Here is a 27,152-nt window from a genome sequence, read left to right as displayed (position 1 = left end):
ATCGACGTAGACTACTCTTGTGACAAAAGCTTTCTCTTACACGACTCACAAATGGTATGGCTCATTATCTCTAACCCTATATGGGTAGAAGTGAACGAACGAGCGATTTTACATAACTTCTTTCAATTAGATAAGTTGAAACTGTGACCATACAATGCATAAAGCATAGCATAAAAATACGTTGCGGATTTCTTGTTCGGATCATGGACACACATGGGAAATACATTAGGGAACTAGTAATTAACAAGATTATCAAGATTGCGCAATATCTCCAACAAAATTACTGCAGTTAATCCCTAATGTTTATAAGTAGCTGACTGTCTGATCATGCTGATATATATCAATAAGTTAAATTTGATAGTGATACTGTTGTATATATTAAACTACATTGAGATTTGGCAAAAGCAAAAAGCTATTAAACAATGTCTTGTGTTGCATTCTCATTCAGGAAACAGGTTTCAACTTCTGTAGAAAACAGAAAATCCTTACAATAAAAGAAAACGGCTTCTGTACAAATTTACAGGTCATTCAAGTGACAGGTGACAGTTAAGAACTCATCCTTCTTACATGGTATTGTGAGACCACCTATTGGGTGCTCATACCCAAATTCTTCCTCAGCTTGATTCAACATATCTTGAAAGGAAGGTTTGCTCAAGCATGATATGGGATAACAAACCGCTTCATTTTCACTCCAACATAGACTGCAAGGTAGCCTTTGGCACCTCCACGGCTTTTGAAGGTGCTAATTTGTTTGCAGCAACCGATGTCTTCCTGATGCCAGGTAAGCAAAAACCCTCTGTTGTTTTATGAGTTGAGACTTGGGAAGAGAAAGTGAGAAAAGACTTGTGAATAAGATGTTGCAAGTTTTTGAACTCTAAATGCTTTAGGACGTGAATGACTCATAAAGGGCATATTGTATTGCCTTGGAGGACTTTCTCACTGGTTCCACTTGAAATAAATAGATGTGTAATCTCAAACCACAGAAATAAAATGATATAGGATCTCTCACTATCCATTGCCTTATAATTCATCAGCCTGAAATTACTTTCCACCAGTACTTCAACATAATAAGAAGAAAAACATGTTCCCAGCATGTTTACAAAAATATGGACTATCAATTAATGCATGAATTAACATTAGGTTTCAATTAGGCACGTCTCATTTGGTTACACACGTCTTCACCTCTTATCCTTAATAGAGTTACTGAAGACAACACCATGTGATATCTCATGTGTATGCCCTCCTTCCTTTACCTGTCATTTTCTATGGGAATTGGGTTTCCACTGAATCTTAGAAACTATATATACACTATCCTCGGTCTTCACAAACAACACAAGCAGTTGCAATCCTCAAGCTTCAACAATGATATTCATTTTTAGAAAATTTGTGATTGTTCTTCTTCCTCCAATCAAGCAGAAAAATGGGTTTCCGTTTACCTTCTATTTGACGGGCACCAAAAGTGGTTCATCATTGCCATACCATACTTGAACCTACCTTCATTCCAGGACTTGTTGAGTCAAGCTGAGGAAGAGTTTGGATATGATCATTCCATGGGTGGCCTCACAATTCCTTAGAGTGAAGATGTTTTCCAACATATAACTTATCACTTGAATGTACAATAAATCTCGCACTGTTGCAGACACTGACTTATTTAATAGACATTTTATACAATAGGCATCTTCTCAACCTAATTGTAAAGATTACCAATGTTGGGAAAAACTCGATGGGAGGAAATACCGGGGAGATTCCTAATGTGGGACTTCACCTCACACTTGTAATCCAACACATCTCCCCCTCAAGTGTGAGTCTCTTCCACATGGTAGCCTCCCCCTTCGAGCGAAAGTCATCATCCACGAGTATAGCCATTAGAGCCTACATGCTCTAGCTACATGCGGTACTTGCACCCCCGCTCGTAACTTGGCCATACTTGAACCTGGAAGCTTTGAAGAAGCGTCAAAGCAGGAAGTATGGGTCAAGGCAATGGAAGAAGAGATACAGATGATCGAGAAAAACAACACATGGGAGTTAGTAAATCGTCCCCATGGAAAAGATATCATTGGGGTTAAGTGGGTCTATAAGACAAAGCTAAACCCTGATGGCACCATACAGAAACACAAGGTGAGGCTAGTAGCTAAGGGGTTACTCACAGCAATCCAGAATTGACTACAATGAGACATTTGCACCAGTAGCTCGTCTTGATACCATAAGAGCTCTAATAGCTATTACGTCACAAAAAGGATGGAATATCCATCAACTAGATGTCAAATCCGCCTTCCTTAACGGTGTACTTGAATAAGAGATCTATGTGGAGCAGCCACAAGGATTCGTGTCTGAAGGCAAAGAAAGCATAGTGTTAAGACTAAGAAAAACACTCTACGATTTGAAGCAAGCACCTCGAGCATGGTATAGCAGAATCGATCAGTATTTCATGGATCGAGGATTCAGGAGGAGCAAGAGTGAGCCTACACTTTACATCAAGTCTCAAGGTCAGTACACTCTCTTACTCTCTCTATATGTAGATGATCTTATCTACACGGGAAACAATACTAAGATAATGATGGAGTTTAAAGAAGACATGATGAAGACCTTTGAGATGACCGACCTTGGTTTGATGAGTTACATCCTCGGCATAGAGGTAAGTCAGAGAAATGAAGAGATATTCATCTCGCAAAAGAAATACACAAAAGGCTTACTTAAGAAATTCAAGATGTATGGGTGCAAACCTGTTGCTACTCCACTCATAACAAATGAGAAACTACAGAAGAATGATGGAGCACCAAAAGCTGATGCATCCAAATACCGAAGTCTAATTGGAAGTCTCCTATATTTGACAGCTACACGACCTGACATAATGTATGCTACAAGTCTTCTATCAAGATTCATGCAAAGCCCAAGTCAAATACACTTTGGAGCAGGAAAAAGAATTTTAAAGTATCTACAAGGAACAAAAGAGTTCGGTATATGGTATACAACCGAAACCAACTCAGAATTACTTGGCTACACCGATAGTGATTGGGCAGGTTCAGCATATGACATGAAGAGTACCTCTGGCTATGCTTTCTCACTACGATCGGGAATGTTCTCTTGGACGTCGAAGAAGCAAGCTACAGTAGCACAATCAACAGTAGAAGCAGAGTACGTGGTAGTTGTTGAAGCAACGAGTTAAGCTATATGGCTTCATAGGATACTTGAAGACATGGGAGAAAAACAAGATGAGCCTACTAAAATCAACTGCGCCAACAAATCAGCAATTGCAATGGCGAAGAATCCAGTTCATCACAACAAAACAAAACACATAACAATCAAATATCACTTTATCAGAGAAGCTGAAGCAACTAAAGAGATCAAACTCGACTACTGCAGAACAGAAGATCAAATTGCAGACATATTCACGAAGGCTTTGCCGCGACCAAGATTTGAAGAATTACGAGCTATGCTCGGAGTCACAGAAATTTGCATCAAGGAGGAGTGTTGAAATTGCTACAAATTTCTAGAATATTCTTAAATATAATATGTATGAATATGGTAGAACAATCTAGAACTATAGTGTATATGAATATGGTAGAACAATCTAGAACTATAATGTGTATGAATATGGTAGAACAATCTAGAACTATAAGTGTATGTATAAGATAGAAGAATCTAGAACTATCATGATACTAATCTATCATGAAAACTCTAGAAAGACATAAAGTAATGTAGAAACATTCACCACCATTGAGAGGTTGGTGACTTGAGCCTATAAATAGGCAATTGGTATGTTGTAATTGATAATCCAAGAAATCAATGACATAGCCTTCTTTCTAAAACAATTCTCTAAAACTATCAACTATCAACTATCATCTAATCAACTACCAACAACCAATTTTTGATTAATGACATTGAATTCAATTGCTATTTGTTTGTTTGTCAATTACATTGTTTACTTTTCTCTGCAATAAGAACTATAGACACTAGTAGGAGTTTGGCTGCTGAAAAAAAAAGACTTGATTTTTATTATTTCACAGCATATAATAGCTTACACGCACGGTGCTTCAAATACACGGCTCGAAAGAGCTAGTGGTATTTTTCAAGGAACAAAGAGGAACTTGAATATATTAATTTGGGATGGGACTAATGACAGAGCTAGTGGTATTTTTTATCATACTATCACCCAAAAATTAAATTCATTGTCCCAATGGTACACCTTTTACGGAAACAGATGAATTATCAAATAATAGTACTACATGAACATGTATCTCTGGTACATCTCAATCTGTGAGTTGTACAATGGAATTCATGCACTGATGGCTGGAAAATTGATCTCTTTTGCAGAACAAGAGCTTGTTGATTGACACTGGGCGTGGACCAAGGTTGTGAGGGTGGTCTTATGGATGATGCTTTCAAATTCATCATTCAAAATCATGGACTCAAGACCCCAATTACCCTTATAAGGGTGTTGATGGAAAGTGCAATGCAAATGAAGAAGCCAACCCTTCTGCTACTATTATTGGGTATGAGGATATCCCTTCCAGCAATGAGAAGGCACTGCAAAAAGTTGTGCCAATCAACCAGTTTCTGTAGCTATTGATGCGTGTGGCTCTGACTTTCAGTTTTACAAGAGTGGTGTCTATCTACACTGGTTCAGTAATCTGTGTTAGACTCCAAGAGTGTGAGATTTATCGTCAATTCAAGCAAGAAGTTATACGTTGGAAGACATCCTCACTGCAAGGAATTGTGAGGCCACCCATGGGATGATAATATCCAAACTCTACCTCAGCTCTACTCAACAATTCCTGGAATGAAGGTTGGTTCAAGTGTGATACCGGGATAACGAACTGCTTCATTTTCTCATCGACATAGACTGCAAGATAGCCCTTGATGGATCCACCACTTTTGAAGATGCTTGATTTGCTGCAAATAATGCAGTTCTGATACCAGGTAAACGAAAACTATTAAGAGCAGAGGAGAGAGAGAGAGAGATAACTACACTAAGCTAATACTGGGAAATGATTTCTCTGATATATTCATGAGTGAGCTTTCCTTTTATACACGGGTCTTACATTGCTATGGCCTGCAATGGTAGCAACTACCTTGCGATAACAGAATAATGGCCCTATTGTAACTATCTAACGGTATCCCTAACTAACTGGTATCCATGCATACGCATGCATGACCCTGCATGGTACCAGCTCACACATAGTCTTCAAGGTGTTTAGGGCACGAGACTTCTCTTCGTGGTCGCTCTGTGGGGGTGCCTTCATTTCTGGTGCTAACAAAAACCCATTGTTGTATTGCTTTGAGGAGAGAACTGTTTAAGAAAAGTATTGACAATTTTGAATGCTTTAGGTTTTGAATGTTATGTGTTGGTGCTAGTGCTTGTAGCCATGAATATATATAGACAAAGGAATATCAGGATACTTGGAGACAAGCAAGGATACTGGTTGAAACGCTTGCACCTCGCGTCGAATCTCAGGATTCAGGCCAAAAAGGAAACAACTCAATAACATGGGGGGAGAGAGTCCAACGATGCGATTTGCTAACCTTTCGAACTCCATCAGGTACTCCGTGACTGAGGTTCTCTGTATTAATTTGAACAATGCGCTGCGGGGGTCGTCGTAGAACGACGGTGCAAAGCGAGTCTCGATAGCCTGAAGTAACGCCGACCATGACGTGATAAAGCCATTCCTATACATCCATTGGAACCAACTAAGTGCTGCTCCGTCGAGATAAAATGATGCGATGGTGATGTATTCTTCCTCCGGTGTCCCTTGATAATCAAAGAATCGAGAGATTTTGAAGATCCACCCTAATGGATCATGGCTGTTGAACCGTGGGACGTCAAGCTTGACTGGGGGACGTTGGTGAGGATGATGAGATGGGGATGGAGGTGGAGCCATGTTAGAAAAACGCTCACACATGGCGTCAACTTTGCTGGCCAGCTCGGAGTGTTTCATGGCGAGGGTGGAGATGGCTTCTTCGAGTCGATCAGTGGTGGTACGGCGGGTTCCGTGTTCCGCCATGGTAGTAGGTCGGACCAGCTGTTAAGAGCAGAGGAGAGAGAGAGAGATAACTACACTAAGCTAATACTGGGAAATGATTTCTCTGCTTTATTCATGAGTGAGCTTTCCTTTTATACACGGGTCTTACATTGCTATGGCTTGCAATGGCAGCAACTACCTTGCGATAACAGAATAACGGCCCTATTGTAACTAACAAACGGTATCCCTAACTAACTGGTATCCATGCATACGCATGCATGACCCTGCATGGTACCAGCTCACACGTAGTCTTCAAGGTGTTTAGGGCGCGAGACTTCTCTTCGTGGTTGCTCTGTCGGGATGCCTTCATTTCTGGTGCTAACAAAAACCCATTGTTGTATTGCTTTAAGGAGAGAACTGTTTAAGAAAAGTATTGACAATTTTGAATGCTTTAGGGTTTGAATGTTATGTGTTGGTGCTAGTGCTTGTAGCCATGAATATATATAGACAAAGGAATATGTAAGAAACCAATGGCTGCATGAATTGTTGGTGAATGAGGGCTATGAGATAAGATAGTAGTTAAGATAAAGTATATAAAAAGAAATCAAAGTGGATCATATTAACAATTATTAACGGGGTAGGGGCAATGAACTTAATGCGTGCAAATTTTAGGCTGGTGCCGGTTAGAATTTTCCGTACATAAAAAATGTGGTTCATAGGGCCTCATGATCATGTATTTGGTATTGGTTTTCTTTTTGCCTCCCAAAACTTATTCAGAGCTGTCAATCTGTCACTGTAATATTTAGTACATGGTAGATATATATATCAATAGAACTGTCAGCTTACAATTATTTGATGAAACATGTGAGATGTCCTAAGCATATCGACCATTGGATTAGCTACATCACAATGCATGAACAAACATTAGGTTCTCATGTGGTAATTTGTTGGCCATTATCTCTGAAGGTGAGGTATGGATTCCTATTAATCTTCCTAATCCTTGAAAGAGACATCTGAGACAATACCATTTGATTCTTTCTCCCTCAACATCACGGCGACCAACTGTGGAATTGGATTGCATAGGTCTTATACATTATATATACACAATTTCTTGGGTTCCCAAGCAACAAAAGCCATCCCATTCCTGAAGTATCTGAACTCAAATATTTCTTTCATGTTCAAGACCTTTATAGTCATTATATTATTTGTTGTGTGGAGCAACTGAAAACAATAGGTTTCCGCATACATGGTATTATTAGGTGGGCTTCGTTTTCTACAACCCCAAGCAGCCTCGAAAAGTTTTGAACTACAAAAGGCTATCTTGCAGTCTATGTTGGAGATAAGATGAGACAGTTCATGATTCCAATATCATACTTGAACCAACCTTTAATTATTTCAACAATAACTTAGTCATGCAGAAGAGCAATTTGGATATGATCATCCAATGGGTGGTCTAACAATACCATGTGAGGAGGATGAGTTCCTAAACGTTACTTCTCACTTGAATGAGCTGTAACTCATGCTAATGTAGACTGAGATAGATTAGATAAGGCAAATTTGTACAGACGTATGATATTTTCTTTTATTGTGAGGATTTTCTACTTTCACTACAAGAAAAATGACATATGCCTACAAACACTTCTACCTACATGTTTAATCTAGTGTAGGTAAAGCCTAGGAAAAACTTTTACCTACAAATACTCATAGTAAGTAAAATCAAAGACTTATACCTATAGTTGTTTGGTGTAGGAAAAACTCAATAAAAAAAAATCAACCTACAAATAATGAGTGTATGTAAAAAACTGTGTAAGTAAAATCTTGAAAAACTTATACCTACAATCATTTGGTGTAGCTAAAATTACTCTTATTATATAAATAAAATTATTTTTTATAGCAAATATATGATAATAGTTTTCTTAACACATTAAATGTCTTTTGACACACTACAATACAACCACAACCATATTTTTTCTGTAATATAAAAGTTTTCTGACTCACCAAAACTGCAATTTCAAAGTCTTTACATTCCAAAGCACATTTTATTTTCTTCTCTCTGCGATGGTCTGAGGATTTCTCCAAAGTGGTCGATGACGGGCTGAAGCTCTCTAAGCGCATATACTTCGGGAAGGACTGGGTGGTGTCCCAGCCGAAGCACCCGCCGCCGATGGCACGCTCGGCCACCGCGTTCCTCCCCTCGGCGCCGATGGTCTACGCGGTGATCTCCGATCCAGGGATCGTAGACAACCCCGACATCCCGAGCTACCAACCGCACGTGTACGGAAGGTGTGATCCTCCAGCGCTGATTCCGCTTCAAATGAACGCGAGAAATGTACACAACCCAGTGAACCAACCTGAATGGCGCTCACCGGGCACTGACACTGGTCTCGAAGGTCTGTTTCTCTCTTCTTTCCGTTCTGTTAGGGTTTCCTTAATGTTGAAGTTAGGGGTTTTGTTTCTCTCTTTCTAATTAGGGTTTTTGATTTTTGGTGTAGAATCGATGTGGCATTTGACTTTGGTTTTGTTATTTTGCTGCTTGAGTTATTTATCTCGTATCACTGATTGTTGAATTCGGTCAACTCGATCCATGCTTTCGTTCTTCATTGTTGATTGTTTATGTTGGAAGATGTTGTAATGAGTTGATGTTGTGATAGAATATTAGGCTAAGAACCATAGTTGAAATTGGAAATAACATAATTGAAGGAAAATCCTAGTTAAAGCTGAGATCATAACTAAGAGGAAACATCAAGCTTTATTTTTTCCTTACCCTTTATTTCTGATCTTCAGGAAACAAAAAAATTTGTCTACATTTGTCAAAATTTGGGTTTGAGCCCTCCTCTCTGATTCAGGAGAGTGGTAGAGGATGAAATAATGGACTTAAATTACTAACTGTAAATCAGTAAATGCCTGATTGATACTAAATACTAATACAAATGAAAAATGGAGCACATTGATCCATTTATTAGATTCTGTTTACTTACTAATGAGATATGGAGAAGTGGATAGATATTTTTTCAGACTCCATTTGGCTACAATTCTTTGCAATAAGAATATTATATCACCTTGCCATTGTCTTTTAGCCAGCCTATCCTTAAATTTAATTTTTAGTCTTCTTGGATTTTTTGGAAATCATATTAGGTCTTCAGAATTACTGGTTTGGTATTACTGTGTGTTAGTGTAATACCTTTCTGTAGACACTAGATTGGAGCCTATTATCTCTTGCATTTCTCCATGTGTTCCTTTCTTCAGAATCACAAAATGATAGAATAATTCTTTTCTGCAGACAATAGATAGGAAGTAAGAAGCTTGTCTTCTACCAATCTATATATCAGAAATGGTGGGCAATTGCATGCTTCTTTAATTGTCATATAACTCTGTCCATATGCTGGTTGTTCAATCTTTTTATGTTTAAGAATGTGAGCAAGAAAAGAATTCACGGAATTATGCTGTAGAATTGTCATTATTATTAGTTGTCACTTATTTCATTCCTTATGAAATATTCTGTCGCATGCTTTCTAATTTGATCATTTTGTTATCATACTGAAATGGGCATTCAGTTACTGATGCCCAATGGATCCATGTAACTTTTTCTTCTTTCCTGAAAATTTTGCTTCTAGTCTAGTCATGTTCATGCGTATCAGATTATTTGGATTTGGAAAATTAGTTGTATTTCATGTATTCTACTGCTTTTCAAATTCAGAAAAAAGATGTCATAGTTTATCCTTTTGAAAATGAAGTCTAAGAAAAAACTATGATTCATGTTGATGAATTAACAGTGGGAGAGAATATGGATGTGAAATTTTCTTTTGGAGAAGGTTCTTTGTTCGGGTTTGATTCTTGGGAGGGGGTGACACAAGGTGAACATATTTTTTAATGAAGGAGTGGAGAAAACAAACCTAGGAAAGAGTAATTAATAAATAATGATTTTTTTTTGTATAAGAGAGAGAAATGCTTATTGTCATGAGGTACAAAAAAGTAAATTATCTTTTGTTATTGTGACATAGGCTAAAGATCCAAGATTGGTGTCAAATGTCAATGCTTTTTTTTTTTGTACATCTTAAAGCTTAGTATAGCAAAAACAAATCTATCGACACAAATTTGTCGGATGCTTAGCCATAAGATACTAATTTTGTGGTTAAACTTTGTGTCAGGTATTGGAGATGCATGCAAACATTCGGGCATTAGAAACTTTATTAAGGAACTAAGCAAGTGGTCTGGTTCACCAGGATACTGCTTGTACGTTTTTGCTAAATTTCTTGATATTTATTACATTTGTTTGAGCAGTATTTACCATTTGGTTGTAAGTCCTTATCCTAAATCATAATAAGGGCCTAGTAAATAGTAATCTTGGTTCCTATCTGTTAGGGGTAGGAGGAAGTTGTGCAAAATATTTTGGAATACATCTGAAAATAATTATATATATATATATATATATATATAACAAATTTTATCACCTTTGTTCTTTAATAACCTGAAAAGTAGATATTTTACTTGAGCACTTCTTTTACCCTGAAAGAATATTTCATTAAAGATAATAATAAATCCTTAATGTTATATGTACTTGATCTATCTGTAGAGAAATTGGAAATGGATCCTGGGATTCTTGGACTAAGCCTCTATTAAAACAGGTGATTCTTGAATGTTGTGTTTCCATGATGCTGATGTTTGGTGTTTGACAATTTAGTAACCATCTATTTACTCTGTCCATGCAGACATCTATTGCCTGTGAGAAGGTGGTGAACTTGTTTGGTAATTTTCTGTTCCAGTAGTTTAATCATAATTTGCTTTTGCATGAGTTTTTGTTTCCATTGTTGAAATATAAACTTGATTTGGGCCTAAATTAGTTATTTGGTTCCTTGGACTTAGTTATTTTGGGCTTAAGTAATTATGGGTCATGTTTCTAGAGAATTCTTGTAGTGTTTGGAGTGTCTAGATATTTCTTATGGTTGTAATATTCTCTAGAATACTCTTTGGATCTCTAGAGTTGAGAACTCTCTAGAATTAGTGTGTCTAGAGTTCTCCTTAGAGTAGTATAAATAGAGATGTAATCCTACACATTTGTATCAAGCAAAAATACAAATTTCTCTCCTCCATAAAGAATTCTCCTTCCTATCAAGTTTCTATTCAAAGTCTCCAATATTCCTAAACACTTTTCCTAAACATAAAAAGCCTTATTTCCAACAAATTGGTATCAGAGCTTCAAGATCCTCAAAAGATGGCGAATGGAGGTTTTCCTTTCCAAATGCCGATGCTCACAAAGAACAACTATGATATTTGGAGTATCAAGATGAAGGCGCTACTAGGAGCTCAAGATGTGTGGGATATCGTAGAGAATGGCTTCGAGGAGCAAGATGAAGCCTCGCTAAGCCAAGGTGTAAAGGAGACGTTGAAGGAGTCAAGAAAGAGAAACAAGAAAGCTCTCTTTCTCATTTATCAATTGGTGGATGAAGATACATTTGAGAAGATATTCAACACAACGACGGCCAAAGAAGCATGGGATAAGCTTCAAACTTGCAACAAAGGAGTTGAGCAGGTAAAAAAGATTCGTCTTCAAACTCTTAGAGGTGACTTTGAGCGTTTGTTTATGGAGGAGTCCGAGTCAATTTCTGATTATTTTTCTCGAGTATTGGCCATAGTCAATCAACTTAAAAGAAATGGTGAAGATGTTGATGAGGTGAAGGTCATGGAAAAAATACTTCGAACTTTAAATCCAAGTTTTGACTTCATTGTTACCAACATTGAAGAAAACAAGGATTTAAAGACCATGACTATTGAGCAACTCATGGGTTCCTTACAAGCATACGAAGAAAAACCAAAGAGAAAAATTAAACAAAAGGAGGCTACGGAGCAACTACTACAACTCAACGTAAAGGAAGCAAACTATGCAAATTACAAGAGTCAAAGAGGACGAGGTCGCGGCCAAGATCGTGGACGTGGACGAGGACATGGAGGAGAAGGAAGAGGTGGTTACAACAACCACTCCAACAAATTCAACAATGGAGAAAGAAGTTGGAATCCACAAGTAACAAGAGGTCGTGGAAGAGGAAATTCATGGTCGAGGTATGACAAATCACAAATCAAGTGCTTCAATTGCAACAAGATTGGTCACTACGCATCCGAGTGTAGATTCTCGAAGAAGGTTGAAGAGAAAGCTAACTTTGTAGAAGAAAAAGGCGGAGAAGAAGAAACTTTGCTACTCGCGTGCCAAAACAAATTTCAAGGGAAAAGAAACAAGTGGTACCTCGACACCGGCGCAAGCAACCACATGTGCGGCGATCAAAGCTTGTTCGTGGAGATCAATGAAGCGGCAACTGGCGATGTCTCATTTGGAGACGACTCAAAGATACCAGTCAAAGACAAAGGTAAAATTCTCATACGTTTGAAGAATGGGAGTCATCAATTCATATCCAATGTCTACTATGTGCCTAACATGAAGAATAATATTTTGAGCTTGGGACAATTATTAGAGAAAGGCTATGACATCCATTTGAAAGAACATAGTCTTTTCTTAAGAGATTGTAGACATAACTTGATTGCTAAGGTGCCTATGTCAAAGAATAGAATGTTCCTCTTGAACATTCAAAATGATGTGGCAAAGTGTCTCAAGGCTTGCTATACCGACTCTTCGTGGCTATGGCATCTACGATTCGGGCACCTCAACTTCGACGGTCTAGAACGTTTAGCAAAGAAGGAGATGGTGACAGGCTTGCCTAGCATCAACCACCTAGACCAACTTTGCGAAGGATGTCTAATTGGGAAGCAATTTCGTAAAAGTTTTCCAAAGGAATCAACAACAAGAGCAACAAAGCCGCTAGAGCTCATACACACCGATGTCTGTGGACCAATCAAACCTAATTCATTTGGTAAGAATAAGTACTTTCTCCTTTTTATTGATGATTATTCCAGAAAAACCTTGGTCTATTTCTTGAAGGAGAAATCAGAAGTGTTTGGAAACTTTAAGAAGTTCGAAGCCCTCGTGGAGAAAGAAAGTGGTCTTTCCATCAAGGCCATGAGATCTGATCGAGGAGGAGAGTTCACTTCAAATAAGTTCAACAAATATTGTGAAGACCATGGAATCCGTCGCCCACTGACAGTGCCAAGATCGCCACAACAAAATGGAGTAGCAGAGAGAAAGAACCGGACCATACTTAACATGGTGCGAAGCATGCTCAAGAGCAAGAAGATGCCGAAGGAGTTTTGGGCTAAAGCAGTGGCATGTGCAGTTTACCTAACAAACCGTTCCCCAACAAGAAGCGTGCATGAGAAGACACCACAAGAAGCGTGGAGTGGAAGGAAGCCCGGGATCTCTCACCTCAAAGTGTTTGGAAGCATTGCCTATACCCATGTTCCAGACGAAAAGAGGACAAAGCTCGATGATAAAAGTGAGAAGTACGTGTTTGTGGGTTACGACTCAAGATCCAAGGGATACAAGCTCTATAATCCAAATAGTAGAAAGATCGTCATAAGTCGCGACGTGGAGTTCGACGAAGAAGATTGTTGGGATTGGAGTGTTCAAGAAGATAAGTATGATTTTATTCCTTATTTTGAAGAAAATGATGAAATTGAACAACCAATCATAGAGGAACATATTACACCACCTGCCTCAACGACACCAAGGCTGGATGAAACAAGTTCAAGTGAGAGGACACCGCGACTAAGGAGCATTGAAGAGATTTATGAGGTAACCAAAAACCTAAACGACATTAACCTCTTTTGTCTTTTTGGTGATTGTGAGCCTCTAAGCTATCAAGAAGCAGCGGAAAACATAAAGTGGAAAGACGCCATGGACGAAGAAATCAAGTCAATCACGAAGAATGATACGTGGGAACTTACTACACTTCCACGAGGACACAAAGCAACCGGAGTAAGATGGGTGTACAAGGCAAAGAAGAATGCTAAAGGAGATGTGGAGAGATACAAAGCAAGATTGGTGGCTAAAGGCTATAGTCAAAGACAAGGAATTGACTATGATGAGGTATTTGCTCCTGTTGCTCGTCTTGAAACTATTAGACTGATCATTTCTTTGGAAGCCCAAAATAAATGGAAGATCTATCAAATGTATGTGAAGTCAGCCTTCTTGAATGATTTTCTCGAAGAAGAAGTCTATATTGAGCAACCACTGGGCTATGAAGTAAAAGGGCAAGAAGAAAAAGTCTTGAAGTTGAAGAAGGCGTTGTACGGTCTCAAGCAAGCACTGAGAGCTTGGAATGTTCGAATCGACAAGTACTTTCAAGACAAGAACTTCATCAAGTGTCCATATGAGCATGCACTCTATATCAAAGCGCAAAGTGGAGATATTTTGATTGTGTGTTTGTATGTAGATGACTTGATCTTTACAGGGAACAATCCAAGCATGTTCGAAGAGTTCAAGAAAGATATGTCAAATGAATTTGAGATGACGGATATGGGGCTCATGGCATAATATCTCAACATTGAAGTAAAACAAGAAGACAAAGGAATTTTCATCACCCAAGAAGGCTATGCCAAAGAAGTCTTTAAGATGTTCAAGATGGATGACACCAATCCAGTTGGCACCCCGATGGAATGTGGCAGCAAGTTGAGCAAGCATGAAAAATGAGAGAATGTGGATCCAACTCTTTACAAAAGTTTGGTTGGAAGTTTACGTTACTTGACATGTACAAGGCCGGATATTCTCTATGCTGTAGGAGTAGTAAGTCGCTACATGGAAGCTCCAACCACAACTCACTTCAAGGCGGAAAAGAGAATCCTTCGATACATCAAAGGTACAACAAACTTTGGCTTGCACTATTACTCTTCTGACAGCGATTGGAGTGGAGACTTGAATGATAGAAAGAGCACTACTGGTTTTGTATTCTTTATGGGAGATACTGCTTTCACTTGGATGTCAAAGAAGCAACCAATAGTCACACTATCAACTTGTGAAGCCGAGTATGTCGCTGCCACATCATGCGTTTGTCATGCAATTTGGCTAAGGAACTTGTTGAAAGAGTTAAAAATGCCACAAGAAAAACCTATGGAAATATGTGTTGACAATAAATCAGCACTCGCTTTGGCAAAGAATCCAGTCTTTCATGAAAGAAGTAAGCACATCGACACCCGTTACCACTTCATAAGAGAATGCATTGAGAAGAAAGAGGTAAAGTTGAAGTATGTGATGTCTCAAGATCAAGCTGCCAACATTTTCACAAAGCCACTCAAGTTGGAAACTTTCGTGAAGCTAAGGAGTATGCTTGGAGTAACAAATCAAGTTTAAGGGGGGATGTTGAAATATAAACTTGATTTGGGCCTAAATTAATTATTTGGTTCCTTGGACTTAGTTATTTTGGGCTTAAGTAATTATGGGTCATGTTTCTAGAGAATTCTTGTAGTGTTTGGAGTGTCTAGATATTTCTTATGGTTATAATATTCTCTAGAATACTCTATGGATCTCTAGAGTTGAGAACTCTCTAGAATTAGTGTGTCTAGAGTTCTCCTTAGAGTAGTATAAATAGAGATGTAATCCTATACATTTGTATCAAGCAAAAATACAAAGTTCTCTCCTCCATAAAGAATTCTCTTTCCTATCAAGTTTCTATTCAAAGTCTCCAATATTCCTAAACACTTTTCCTAAACATAAAAAGCCTTATTTCCAACATCCATCTTATTCTATAGGTAAAGAAGATGAGTGATCTAGGTCAGGGTTACAACATTGTGGGACTTTCTCAGGTAAGTAAATACTATGCAATAGTAATTTTATTTTAATTTAGACATTTTCTTGCAATTGGTGTTGTGATTGTGATGATGTTGATTTACCCTTTGATGTTTCTGTAACCAATGCCATTTTTTCTGTGAACTTTGTAAAATACAACGATGCTATATTACATATGCTTTTTTCGGGGAACAGTGAAAGCTTGCAAGAATCTAATATTTACAGGGGTTAAATTGACAGATCTATGTATATATTTATGTTTCTATATGTAGAAATTCCAGATTCTTTCGAGTATTTGTTTTTATACATAATTAGTATTTTGAAATATATGGCAAAGATGGAAAGGAAGATGAGCCATGAAAACCTGTTGCGATCTAACCTTAGGCAGTGAAGAACTTCCATTAGGAAAGGTGTGATGACCATGCATTTCATTTTATCTGCGCAAAACTGGCTACATTGAAATAAAATAAGGAATATTTGTTTGATACATAAAGAAAAGAGATACAAATAAATTGTTGATGAAATAATATTTTTTGTCCTTTATTTTTTTTTAACTAAAACTTGTTTTGGTCCTTTATATTTTAAAAGATTTATTTTGATCCTTTAAATGTCAAATTTGAGTTAATGTTGTCGTTCCGAAACAATAGTCATTTTTTATTTTGGGCACAATTTGTAACCTTTTTTTTATTAATTCAAGACGTGAAACTTGTCCTATTAGATTCACCTAATACCTTCATGGAAACTATGGAACCTAATCAAAAAGGTCATACTATGGAGAAAATCACATGAAAAGTGAGTCTCCTGAGTAACTAGAAAATAATTTTATATTAAATTTTTCAGTTTTTTGGCTGCTCATGTTACTAATTTTTCACACAATTTTCACCATGTTTGTAGCCCTTTTTGGCTCAAACATTAGTTGGGTGTTTTCATGTAGAAGAATCAAATGGAACAAGTTTAATGTCTTGAATAAGTAAAAGAAAGGGTTCAAAATCGTGCCCCAAAACAAAAATGGTCATTGTTTCATAAGGACAACATTAAGTGAAATTTGAGAGTTAAAGGACCAAAATGAGTTTTTAAGAAGATAGAAGACCAAGAATATATTTTAGCCCAAATTATAAAAAAAGTACATTTGTGTTCTTGGCTTTTGATACGGGTCAACGCTCATGGCATTTTTTGTTTTAACTTCCACAAACACATCTAAGTGATTGCTTCTGAATATTAATGACATATTTCTTTGACCATGTAGCTTGATCTTTCCACCACATGTATTCATTAGAACTTTCTGTTATTAACATGGACATGTGTGGGCCTTAGAAACAGAAACAAATTTTCAAAATTATTGCACTGATTTTAGCCTATTAATTCTTATTCTAAAATTTGGGATTTTAAATATAAATATTTCTGGTTTTTTTCCGATAAGGAAATATTTCTGATCTTAATTTCTCCACCTGTATGTTTTTACTTCTGTTTTATAACTTTTAATACCGTGTTAGTGAACTTTCAGTTTTTGACTTAGTTTTTCCTATATTAACAGCATATTGGTTCTTTTGGTTGTCAGGGAAACTTGATTGGTAGAGGAATAATTGAATTTTGTGATGGAGCACCTCCTGTAAGAACTAACTTTATGATCATATGATATTGCATTTTTATTACTTTTAAAGTTAGAAGAAATCTTGACATTGCATTTTAGTGTGGTTCTTTTATGGAGAACTCTTTTTCCTTGAATACATTCTTTATGTTTTTGTAGCTCTTATTTATTATTCTATTTGTACCATATTTTAATTCAATGTAGTGTATTATATTTTTATTCTTTGTTTGTGATACAGGTTAAGAATTTTATATCGCTGGGAGGTCCACATGCTGGTACCGCTTCTATTCCATTATGTGGAGTATGTGCTTGTTCTACTACTGCGCTTAGAAAGTCTCTGCAATTCCTCTATATTCTATTTGTCTTTTGTTAAGGTTAAGTTGGGTAAACATCGTAGATGAACTTCATTCAGCAGATGTTGGCTTTTTATATAGAAATGCCGATACTAATGAAGCATTCTTTCATCAATATGTTTTATTATTAAGTGTAATAGACAAAGTTGCCTGACCAGATAAATAAGCAGCAGTTTTCAAATTATTCTATTTGTCATAGACATTGCTATCAATCAGGAAATTGCATGTTTAGAATGGATCTCAATGAATATGTAAATTAATAACAAAGAATGGGAGGATATACTTGTTTTTAATGTCCTTTGGAAGGATAAAATGAAATAATATTTTGTGAACAACAAAATGAGTGAGGTTGGAATGTGAGCATGTGGCTTGATCCTGCATATTTTTGTTGAACTGCATTTAATTGAATCAGCAGTTGCTTTGGTTGTTGCCTCCTGCTTTGTACATCTTTACTTTTTCCCCTATATGCCAGGGAACCAAACCCTTCAAAGCTAGTTTCCCATAGTCTGCCCACTCTCCTGCATTTTTTTTAAATCTCAGAATGGAGATCATTTTATTCTCCCTTTCCATTCTTGGCAAGAAACCTTCATTACCTGGGTTCCTAAAATGGGCAGCTCTATAAAAGGTTTAGGATGGTTTTGCTGCCCCCCTTAGATTGGTTTTAATTGATTACAAGATTTTGATAGGATCTTATATTTTTCTTGTGGGGAATTTTGTAGGAAAGTTAGTTTTAGGCTTAGAGTGCTTCTATTATTGGATGACAAACTTTGAATGCAGTGTTTACAGCCAATGGTGTTGCGGATGATTTAAGAGGAAACAAGGGAAAGATCTATAGTTTTTTGGTTTGGAGTTTTTTAGAAGGACCATGATGGATGACTTGGAGTTACTTTTGAGTTTTGAAGCATGGACACTCCTGCTTGAGATGTCGATCATGTTTCCAACACCAACACCTACGTTTCCAAATAAAAAATAATCTTTTGTCAGTTCAGACACTTGAGAGATGACATTTCTGTATATCTTGATACTTTAGCCGATGTCTCCATATGGCAGCTAGATTCATCAAGGAAGTTAGTATTACAACAACAGCAAAGCCTCATCCCAATAGGTGTCATCGGCTACATGGATCAATGATGTCATTCGGTTTGGTTAAAAAACAAAGGTTCAAGATTATTGTTTACCATGAGATCTCACTTGATGACTTCAAAGTCCTTCTTGGCCTCCTTTTTTTCATGGGACTAAAATATGCAATCTATATTCTCATTGTTGGTTCCTCTCCTGGCCTTCTCACATGACTAAAAACTATGTAACCAAGGAAATTTGTATTTGTTGGAGAGTCGCCTTAATTGTAGTTACCCTTAACTTGCCTTAATTGCGGTCACACCTAGCTCGCCTTAATTGCATTCACTTTGGGCGTTGCTTTAAATTGTAGCCTCAAGGGTGGTGCTTAGTCCCACAAAGATTAGAGATATGGCTTAAATAGAGATTATAAAGCTTGAACAATTCTCACCTTACAAGCTGGTTTTGTAGGATCGAGTTAGCCCGTAATCCCAAATTTTAAGATGGTGTGTAAGCTTATCCTAGATCCATTGTTGGGCCACATGATGTTAATCTATAGATTGAAATCAGGTGCAAAATTTTTTGGCTTGCTACCCTGCATTATAATTTTATATGGAATCAACATGATCTTTTTATTATACTATGTCAATAAATAATAAGCATACTATTGCAATAAGTAATTTATACCCTATCCAATGGTAGGTACTCCATTCTCATTTTCAAAATTATTTTATTTGCTTGGCAAGTCCTTTTTACTGCATGTGGTAGACCATGAAATATCGATCTGTGCAAAAAAAGAAGTAACTTGGAAAAAAAGAAACAAAGTGACTTAGACAAAAAAATTTTGTTGATAACTCCAGACCAATCAATCAAATATTTTTAATGTTCGTCATATCTGTGATTGAGTAAAAACATTAAAATAATTAAGCTGTTAATTATCTGTAATTTTGTTACAGAGAGTTGTCTTAGCATGATGTTCTAACATGATTTTGTTTCTTTTTTCTTTCCCAGTCTGAGTCATTATGCACCCTTATTGATGTTGTACTCCAATTAGGGATCTACAGCCGGTTTGCCCAAGTTTCGACTTCAATTTTTCACTCTTTTTATTGTATTCAGATCATAATTATGGTCTTCAGAAAAATGGATGTTTGCATGTCTTACGTTCATTTTTTAAATATTTTCCTTTTCAATCTATTAAACAGATGGCTTACTTCCCTTATTTCTTTGTCCAATACTTTGCTGCAGCAAAATCTGGCTCCCAGTGGCTATGTTAAAATACCCATAGTGAGTATAGTCTTGGATTTTTTCAAGTACATTTTGTTTGTTATTATATTTTCATGAAAATTGGTTTTCAATCTTCAAACATTTCAGCCATGCATATATGCAGATTAGATTCCATTGTTTATACTGCAAAAAGTGTGAGAAAACTATGGTTGATAGAATTTGCGACAGAAAACAAAATTGGGAGATGTATGTAATCTGTATTCTGATTATAATCTGAGGGTACATATACATTTATATACAGAAACAGTATTTTAGTATGTGCATTGCAAAGGACAAATTTTATTTGTATATAATTATAATGATAATTCATAATAAATAAATATTTTTAAATTTATATAAATTATAATTATAATAAAAAAATATTTTTAAATATATTCAATTTCTTTTGGATTCATAATAAATAATTTAAATTGTGGTATAAGATTATTTTTAAATTGAAATGGATAAGTGGTTAAGAAAATTAAATATAACAGATAAAGATAAAAGAAGAATAGTTTGAGATGATTGAGATATTTTTTGGCTAATTATGGGGATAGTGTGAGAAGCACCTCCCAAGCAGAGAAGAGAGAGAGTATTGAGAATCTCTAGTTAAGAGAGTGAAGAGAGTGAAAGCTTCACTCCAAATTAGGGATTCTAATTTTTAGTGTAGGAGTAGAGATGGTGAGCCACATAATTGGTTCTCTTTTAAATTGGTTGTGATTTATTGTAAGTTTTGAAATTTAAATGGCTCAGGTACTTAGATCAACTTGGAATAGCATCCTACTACAGCACTAAAGTCTATTGCAGGCAGACTTTAATTTGAGGGAACTATGGCCTTCTCAATACCACCACCTTTGCTCCCAATCCTGACTACTACATGTAAGTACTAATTGAAAATTGCAACAAACGAAAAGAGAATACTTTTTTTTCCTTGAAGGTTACTTGAAGATTTCTGGTGATTATTACATCATGTTTGAACATATCTAATCTTTGGTTCTGGCCTTGTTTCTAAACAGTGCAGTTTTGTGGCATCAGTTAATGGGAAAGAAGGTTCTTGCGGTCTCAAGTGATGTTCATATCAAAGACTTTTACCTACAATTAGAAAATGTAAGTAGAAGTTAATGACTTTTACTTACAGTTGAAGATGATAGGTACATATTAAAGACTTTTACCTACAGTTAAGAAATGTAAGTAGAAGAGACTTTTACCTACACACTATACATAGTAGATAAAACCTATAGTGACAGACAATTAGCCGTCATTATACGTCTCCTCAAAGTTAACAGAAGAAACGTCCGTAGAATAAAGTCTATCATACATTTACCTACGGATTTTTTATTTACAGTGACAATTTTTGTCTGTAGGTATAGGTCATTTTTCTTGTATTTGTACATAATTTAAAACCTGTTGCCTGAATGAGAATGCAGCACAAGACATTGTTTAAGAACTTTTTTCTTTTGCCAAATCTCGATTATATATATAACAGTGCGTAACATTACCATATTTAACTTGATATATATCAGCATCAAGCTATCAGCTAATATTAGGGATTAAGTACAGCAATTGTGTTGGAGATATTGACCAACCTGGATAATTCTGTTAATGCTTCCCTTTTTTTATTTTTCAATATATGTCCACATCACATTTGTCCTGAAACAGTTTTCGCTTTATTTTCTATATGATATGTGGCTCATTCAGTTCATGCTTTAAGCAACACAAAGTGACTATATATCTCTAGTTAATTTAGTACTCCCTTCCATTCTATCATCACTCCAACAGCATTATCATTTATCCATTTTCCAAGGGTCATTTATTTTTCCATTTTCCCAAACAAAAATTATTAATTGTTACTTGGGCGGAAAAGCATGGATTGTCAGCACCTTTTTTTTTTTTTTTAGAGAAATCAACCTTGCTCATACGGGGTAAAGTTAACATTGTAACAATAACAGAAAACACAGGATTTACTTGAGTAGTTGAATTCATTGTCACAACAAAAAAAAAAAATGAAATACTGTGGCTTTTGTCATTCTATAATCTTTCTTTTCCCTCTTTTTCGAGAAACGGATATATTTACAAGTTGAGAAGACCCTATTGTACAAAACGTCTTCACTAATTTATGTCACTTTCCTAGTGTGAGCTTTGTTGTCAATTCAAGCAAGAAGTTATATGTCGGAATACATCTTCACTGCAAGGAATTGTGAGACCGCCCATTGGATGATGATATCCAAAATCTTCCTCAGCTTGACTTAACAAGTCCTGGAATGAAGGTTGGTTCAAGTATGATACAGGAATCACAAACCGCCTCATTTTCTCTCCAACATAGACTGCAAGGTTGCCCTTCGGCAAATCAATGACTTTTGAAGATGCAAATTTGTTTGCAGAAAATGATGTCTTCCTGATTCTAGGTAGACGAAAACCCATTGTTGTATGTGTTGAAACTTGTGAAGAGAGTGTCAAATAAGACTTCTAAAGAAGATGGATGTTTTTGAACTCTAAATTCTATAGGATGTAAATGATTGTTGTTGTGCTAAATCCTTGAAGACATAAATATATATAGAAGAGAGAATATGTAAGAAATCGTTGGCTAGATGTATGATTGTGGGGGGAAGGCAATCAGATGTGTCATGGGACCGACAGGGAGACAGCAGGGGCATATGGTGTTGCCTTAGAGGACTTTCTCATGAATTACCTAACATGTTATAGTATGTATAATGTCAAACCCTAGAAATATAATGGTCTATGATCTTTCGCTATGTGTTGCCTTATAATTCATCATCCTGGAAATTTCTTCCAGCTGTCTATTTTCACAGCCTGTACTCTAGTATAGCTAACGTGATGAAAACATGTCCAAAGCATGTCTTCAAAAGTATGGAATACCAATTAATGCATTAAAAAAAGTTAGGATTCACTTAGGCACGTCTCATTTAGTTTCAAGTTGAGGCTTTAAGTTGCCCATTGTTTGATAAGGTGATGTTACACACGTCTACACAACTTTAGCAAAGGACAAGGGCATATGGAGCTGTCCTAAAGGATTTCATAGATCCAAAACAGTGGAAATAAGATGAGGACCAACATTGAATGCATCATCATATCATCAGGCATCGTGAACCACATTTTTTTGCACGTCAAATACTAAGCAACACTACATGAACTTTGCATAAATGAAACTTCTGGCCCCCACCACACTGAATAAGCTAGTGTCGACAAGATCATATGACATTTTCTTTTTTCCTAGAAGCAGAAGCTGGGACTTGAATTATCTACAATATAATGTTTCGTTAATTCTTTGGAAAGTTCTCTAAGACAACACCACATGCCATGTCTCTCATTCGGTCCCATGACTCCGATCTCGTATCCCGTCTTCAGTAATAATTCAAGTACCCAATTAATGGTTTCTTGCAAATCTTTCTATCTATATATATTCATGGCTGCAAGCGTTTTAGAGCAACCCAAATCATTCACATCCTAAGGCATTCAAAATTCTAAGGAAACTTAAACTATTCTCTTCTCAAATCAATACTACAATGGGTTTTCGCTTACCTGGTATCAGAAAGTCATTATTTGCAGCAAACAAGCATCTTCAAAAGCGGTGGATGCACCAAAGGGCTATCTTGCAGTCTATGTTGGAGAGAAAATGAAGTGGTTTGTGATTCCTGTTTCATTCTTGAACCAACCTTTATTCCAGGACTTGTTGAGTGAAGCTGAGGAAGAGTTTGGCTATGATCATCCCATGGGTGGCCTCACAATTCCTTGCAGTGAAGATACCTTCCAATGTATAACTTCTTTCTTGAATTGACCATAATTCTCATACTTTAGGAGTACTGACTTTGCTTAGAGGAGACATTTTGTACAATAGGCGTGTTCTGAAAACGTATAGATCCCCCTTTGTCACGAGAGATGGAAAAAAACATAATATATTAGTTTTTTTGTTTAATTACAATGATTTCAACAACTCCAGTTCTGCTTCTCTTTACTTTATGTTCATTAGTTTCATTCCTGTCTTCTCTCGATATGAGCCAGGTAATGTTAAATGTCACGTCAGTAAGCCCAAGTCCAAGTCATTTAAATATTTTGACTTAGCAACCAACTTATTTACATCATAACCTTTCTGAAAATAAAAATTTATTAGGTAACAAAATCAAAATACCTCTATTTTTGAAGTCCAAAAAGTTATTCAAGAAAAAAAAAGTTAATTATCATCGTTATTATATCATGTGAATGCTTTCACTTCCTTCTTCTTCATTTTCCCTAGCGTGATACTCCTCAAACTTCCAATGGCTTCTCCAGTGACCTCATCATTGGCAGCTCTTGAAAGATTACGGAGGTAACTATGAGTTGGAAGAATTCAATTCAGGCGAGTGAGTAGGAAATAACGTTGCAGAGTGCGTTGTCGTTGTCAAATAGGAAATAATGTCGCAGAGTGTGTTGTAATTGTTTAAATAAATGATTTTTTATTTTGTTAAACTAAACTTAAATAACTTTTTGTTATCATACTTTTTTTTTACATATTTTGGTACCTATTATTTTAAAAAAAAAAACGAACATGCAATTAAGGATTGATCCATAAGACTATTAAACGGGTTAAATATTTTTCGTTGAAATTGTTTAAATGTATAACTTTTAATAACTAATATTTTTAAAAAAGATTTACTATTTTTACACATAAAATAAATTTAATATTTATTTAAAATAATAATAACCTTAACTATTATCATAGAAATAACTACTATACAATTAGTTTTACACAATTTTATTCTAACTATTAGCTTAACCATTACAGTAATAATAACAAACACAACTAATTTTACACTATCTAATCTAACTATTATTATAATTATTGTAATAATAACATAGATAATTAATTTTACATAATTTTATTTTAACTAACTAATATATATATATATATATATATATATATATATATATATATATATATATATATGTTGAGTTTTTTCTTATTTCTTATTTTTTATTTTGAATTAGGATACTAAATATGATGCCAAAAAATGTTGATTGGAAGCCGAGAGTTGGTTTAGAGTTTGTAAATGTAGAAGAAGCATGGTAATTTTGGAATAAGTATGGTAGGAAAGTAGGTTTCTGAGTTAGAGAAGAAAGCTCCAAAACAAGCCAAAAGAAGATGGTGTTATAACCTCTTGAAGATATGTTTGTTGTAAAGAGAAACTTTGAAACTAGGCAAAAGAGATGGACAATTTACCAAGCGCAGAGCTGAAACTAGAAGTAATTGTTATGCAAGAATTGGAGTGGCCTTGGGGAAAAATCTAAAATATGCAATACATGACTTTGTAGAAGAGCATAATAACCCATTACAACTGTCAGAGACTACGCACATGCTTTCTTTGCACCGTAAAATAATGAAAGCTCAAGCTTTTGAGATTGATGTAGCTGATAGTGCTGGACTGCGACAAAAGGAAGCATTTTGGATTATGAGCACACAAGCAGGGCATGTATCTCATGTTGGTTATACTCGGTTAGATGCAAAGAATTACCTTAAAGCAAAAAGACAAAGAAGTATGATGTATGGGGATGTTGGTTGTCTGATGCAATACTTCCAGCAGCACTTGTTAGAGAATCCTTCATTTTTCCATGCACACTAGATGAACATCGATGAGAAATGACAAATGTATTATGGGCAGATGCAAAGATGGTTTTGGATTATGGATATTTGGTGATGTTGTCTATCTAGATACTACATATTGTACAAATAAAGCAAATAGGTTGCTTGCCTTATTTTTGGGTCTTAACCATTATAGGAGTTCATTGATCTTTGGTGCAACTTGTTGGACATTTTAGTGTAATTGATCTCTTTATTATGTTAAAATAAAAGTGCACGCTTGTTTTAATGTAATAACGAGATGTTCGGTTTAGGCAAATTTTGTTAATTACATGGAAGTGACTTTCAGGAAAAGGCAGTTTTTTAAAAAAAGATAAAACTTCCATCAACCGCCAAAAACCACCTGTTCATCAACCGCCAAAAACCACCTGTTCTTTGATCATAAATAATCATTCTGGTTCAGAAAGCATAACGGGTGACAAAACATACAAGACCAAAACAAAACTCTTGAATTATAATCTTCTGATTTTATCCGATTGAATAATTTTGGTTGAACCCCGAAATTTGATTCAATCTGAAAGTGTTATACACGACTTCAGATTTATCCAGTATTATCTCGATTTTCAAATTAACCAACAAAAGATTGAATCAAATTTTTTGAGATGACGAGCGATAGTTCGAAGATGACAAGCAAGTTTGCAAAGTTGGAAAAGTTTGAAGGGCAGGATTTCAGAAGATGGCAGAAGAAGATGCACTTTCTCTTGACAACATTGAAGGTGGTGTACATGCTGAGTACACCGATGCCGGTGTTTATGGAAGACGAAACTCTGGATCAAACAAGGAAGCGTTCGAAATGGGAGAATGACGATTACATTTATCGTGGACACATTCTGAACGGTATGTCTGACTCTCTCTTTGATATTTATCAAAATGTTGAGTCTGCTAAGAAATTATGGGACTCTCTTGAATCCAAGTATATGGCAGAAGATGCCTCAAGTAACAAATTCTTAGTTAGTAATTTCTTTAATTACAAAATGATTGATTCGAGGCCTGTTATGGAACAATATAATGAACTGCTGCGGATTTTGGGTCAGTTTACTCAACATGATTTGAAAATGGATGAATCCATTGCAATTTCATCTATAATTGATAAACTGCCTTCTTCTTGGAAAGACTTCAAGTATACCTTGAAACATAAGAAGGAAGAGTTGACTCTGGTTCAACTCGGTAGTCATTTCATGATTGAGGAGCCGCTGAGGGCTCAGGAAATTGACAAAGTCAATGATAAAAATGTAGCAGGTTCCTCTTCCGTTAATATGGTAGAGGAAAGTGGAACAGTTAAGCAAAATTACAATGCTAAAGGTAACAAACAAAAATTTCAAGGAAATAAGAACAAAGGTCCAAACAAACAGACAAAATTGTCATGTTGGAAGTGTGGGAAACCTGGTCATTTAAAGAGGGATTGCCGGGTGTTCAAAGGAAAGAACAAGGCTGGTCCAAGTGGGTCTAATGATCCTGAAAAGCAACAAGGTCAGATTGTAGTGAATAATTTTAATTCGAATACGAATTCAAATTATGTATCACTAATATATGATGCATTCTATGTGCAGGATGATGACGTTGCTTGGTGGTTTGATTCGGGAGCAACAAGCCATGTGTGCAAAGATCGTCGTTGGTTCAAGGAATTTAGACC

At 36.0% G+C, this 27,152-nt stretch overlaps 1 protein-coding gene and 1 pseudogene across 1 annotated transcript; both read left to right on the top strand.

Moving 5' to 3' along the window:
- The first annotated feature begins 8,124 nt into the window (after positions 1-8,124).
- Positions 8,125-17,672, top strand: LOC114378774 (palmitoyl-protein thioesterase 1-like). Its single transcript, XM_028337399.1, has 7 exons — positions 8,125-8,350; positions 10,109-10,193; positions 10,534-10,585; positions 10,670-10,690; positions 15,591-15,644; positions 17,186-17,236; positions 17,454-17,672. The coding sequence occupies exons 1-7, from the start codon at positions 8,125-8,127 to the stop codon at positions 17,586-17,588; spliced, it is 624 nt and encodes a 207-aa protein (XP_028193200.1). The 3' UTR covers positions 17,589-17,672.
- Positions 17,673-24,880: 7,208 nt separating this feature from the next.
- Positions 24,881-25,698, top strand: LOC114378773 (annotated as a pseudogene).
- Positions 25,699-27,152: the final 1,454 nt, after the last annotated feature.

The sequence above is a fragment of the Glycine soja genome, chromosome 12, assembly GCF_004193775.1.
Source record: "Glycine soja cultivar W05 chromosome 12, ASM419377v2, whole genome shotgun sequence".
NCBI lineage: Eukaryota > Viridiplantae > Streptophyta > Magnoliopsida > Fabales > Fabaceae > Glycine > Glycine soja.
Note: the sequence above shows the minus strand (reverse complement) of the source record. Positions and strands in the feature narration are given on the sequence as shown.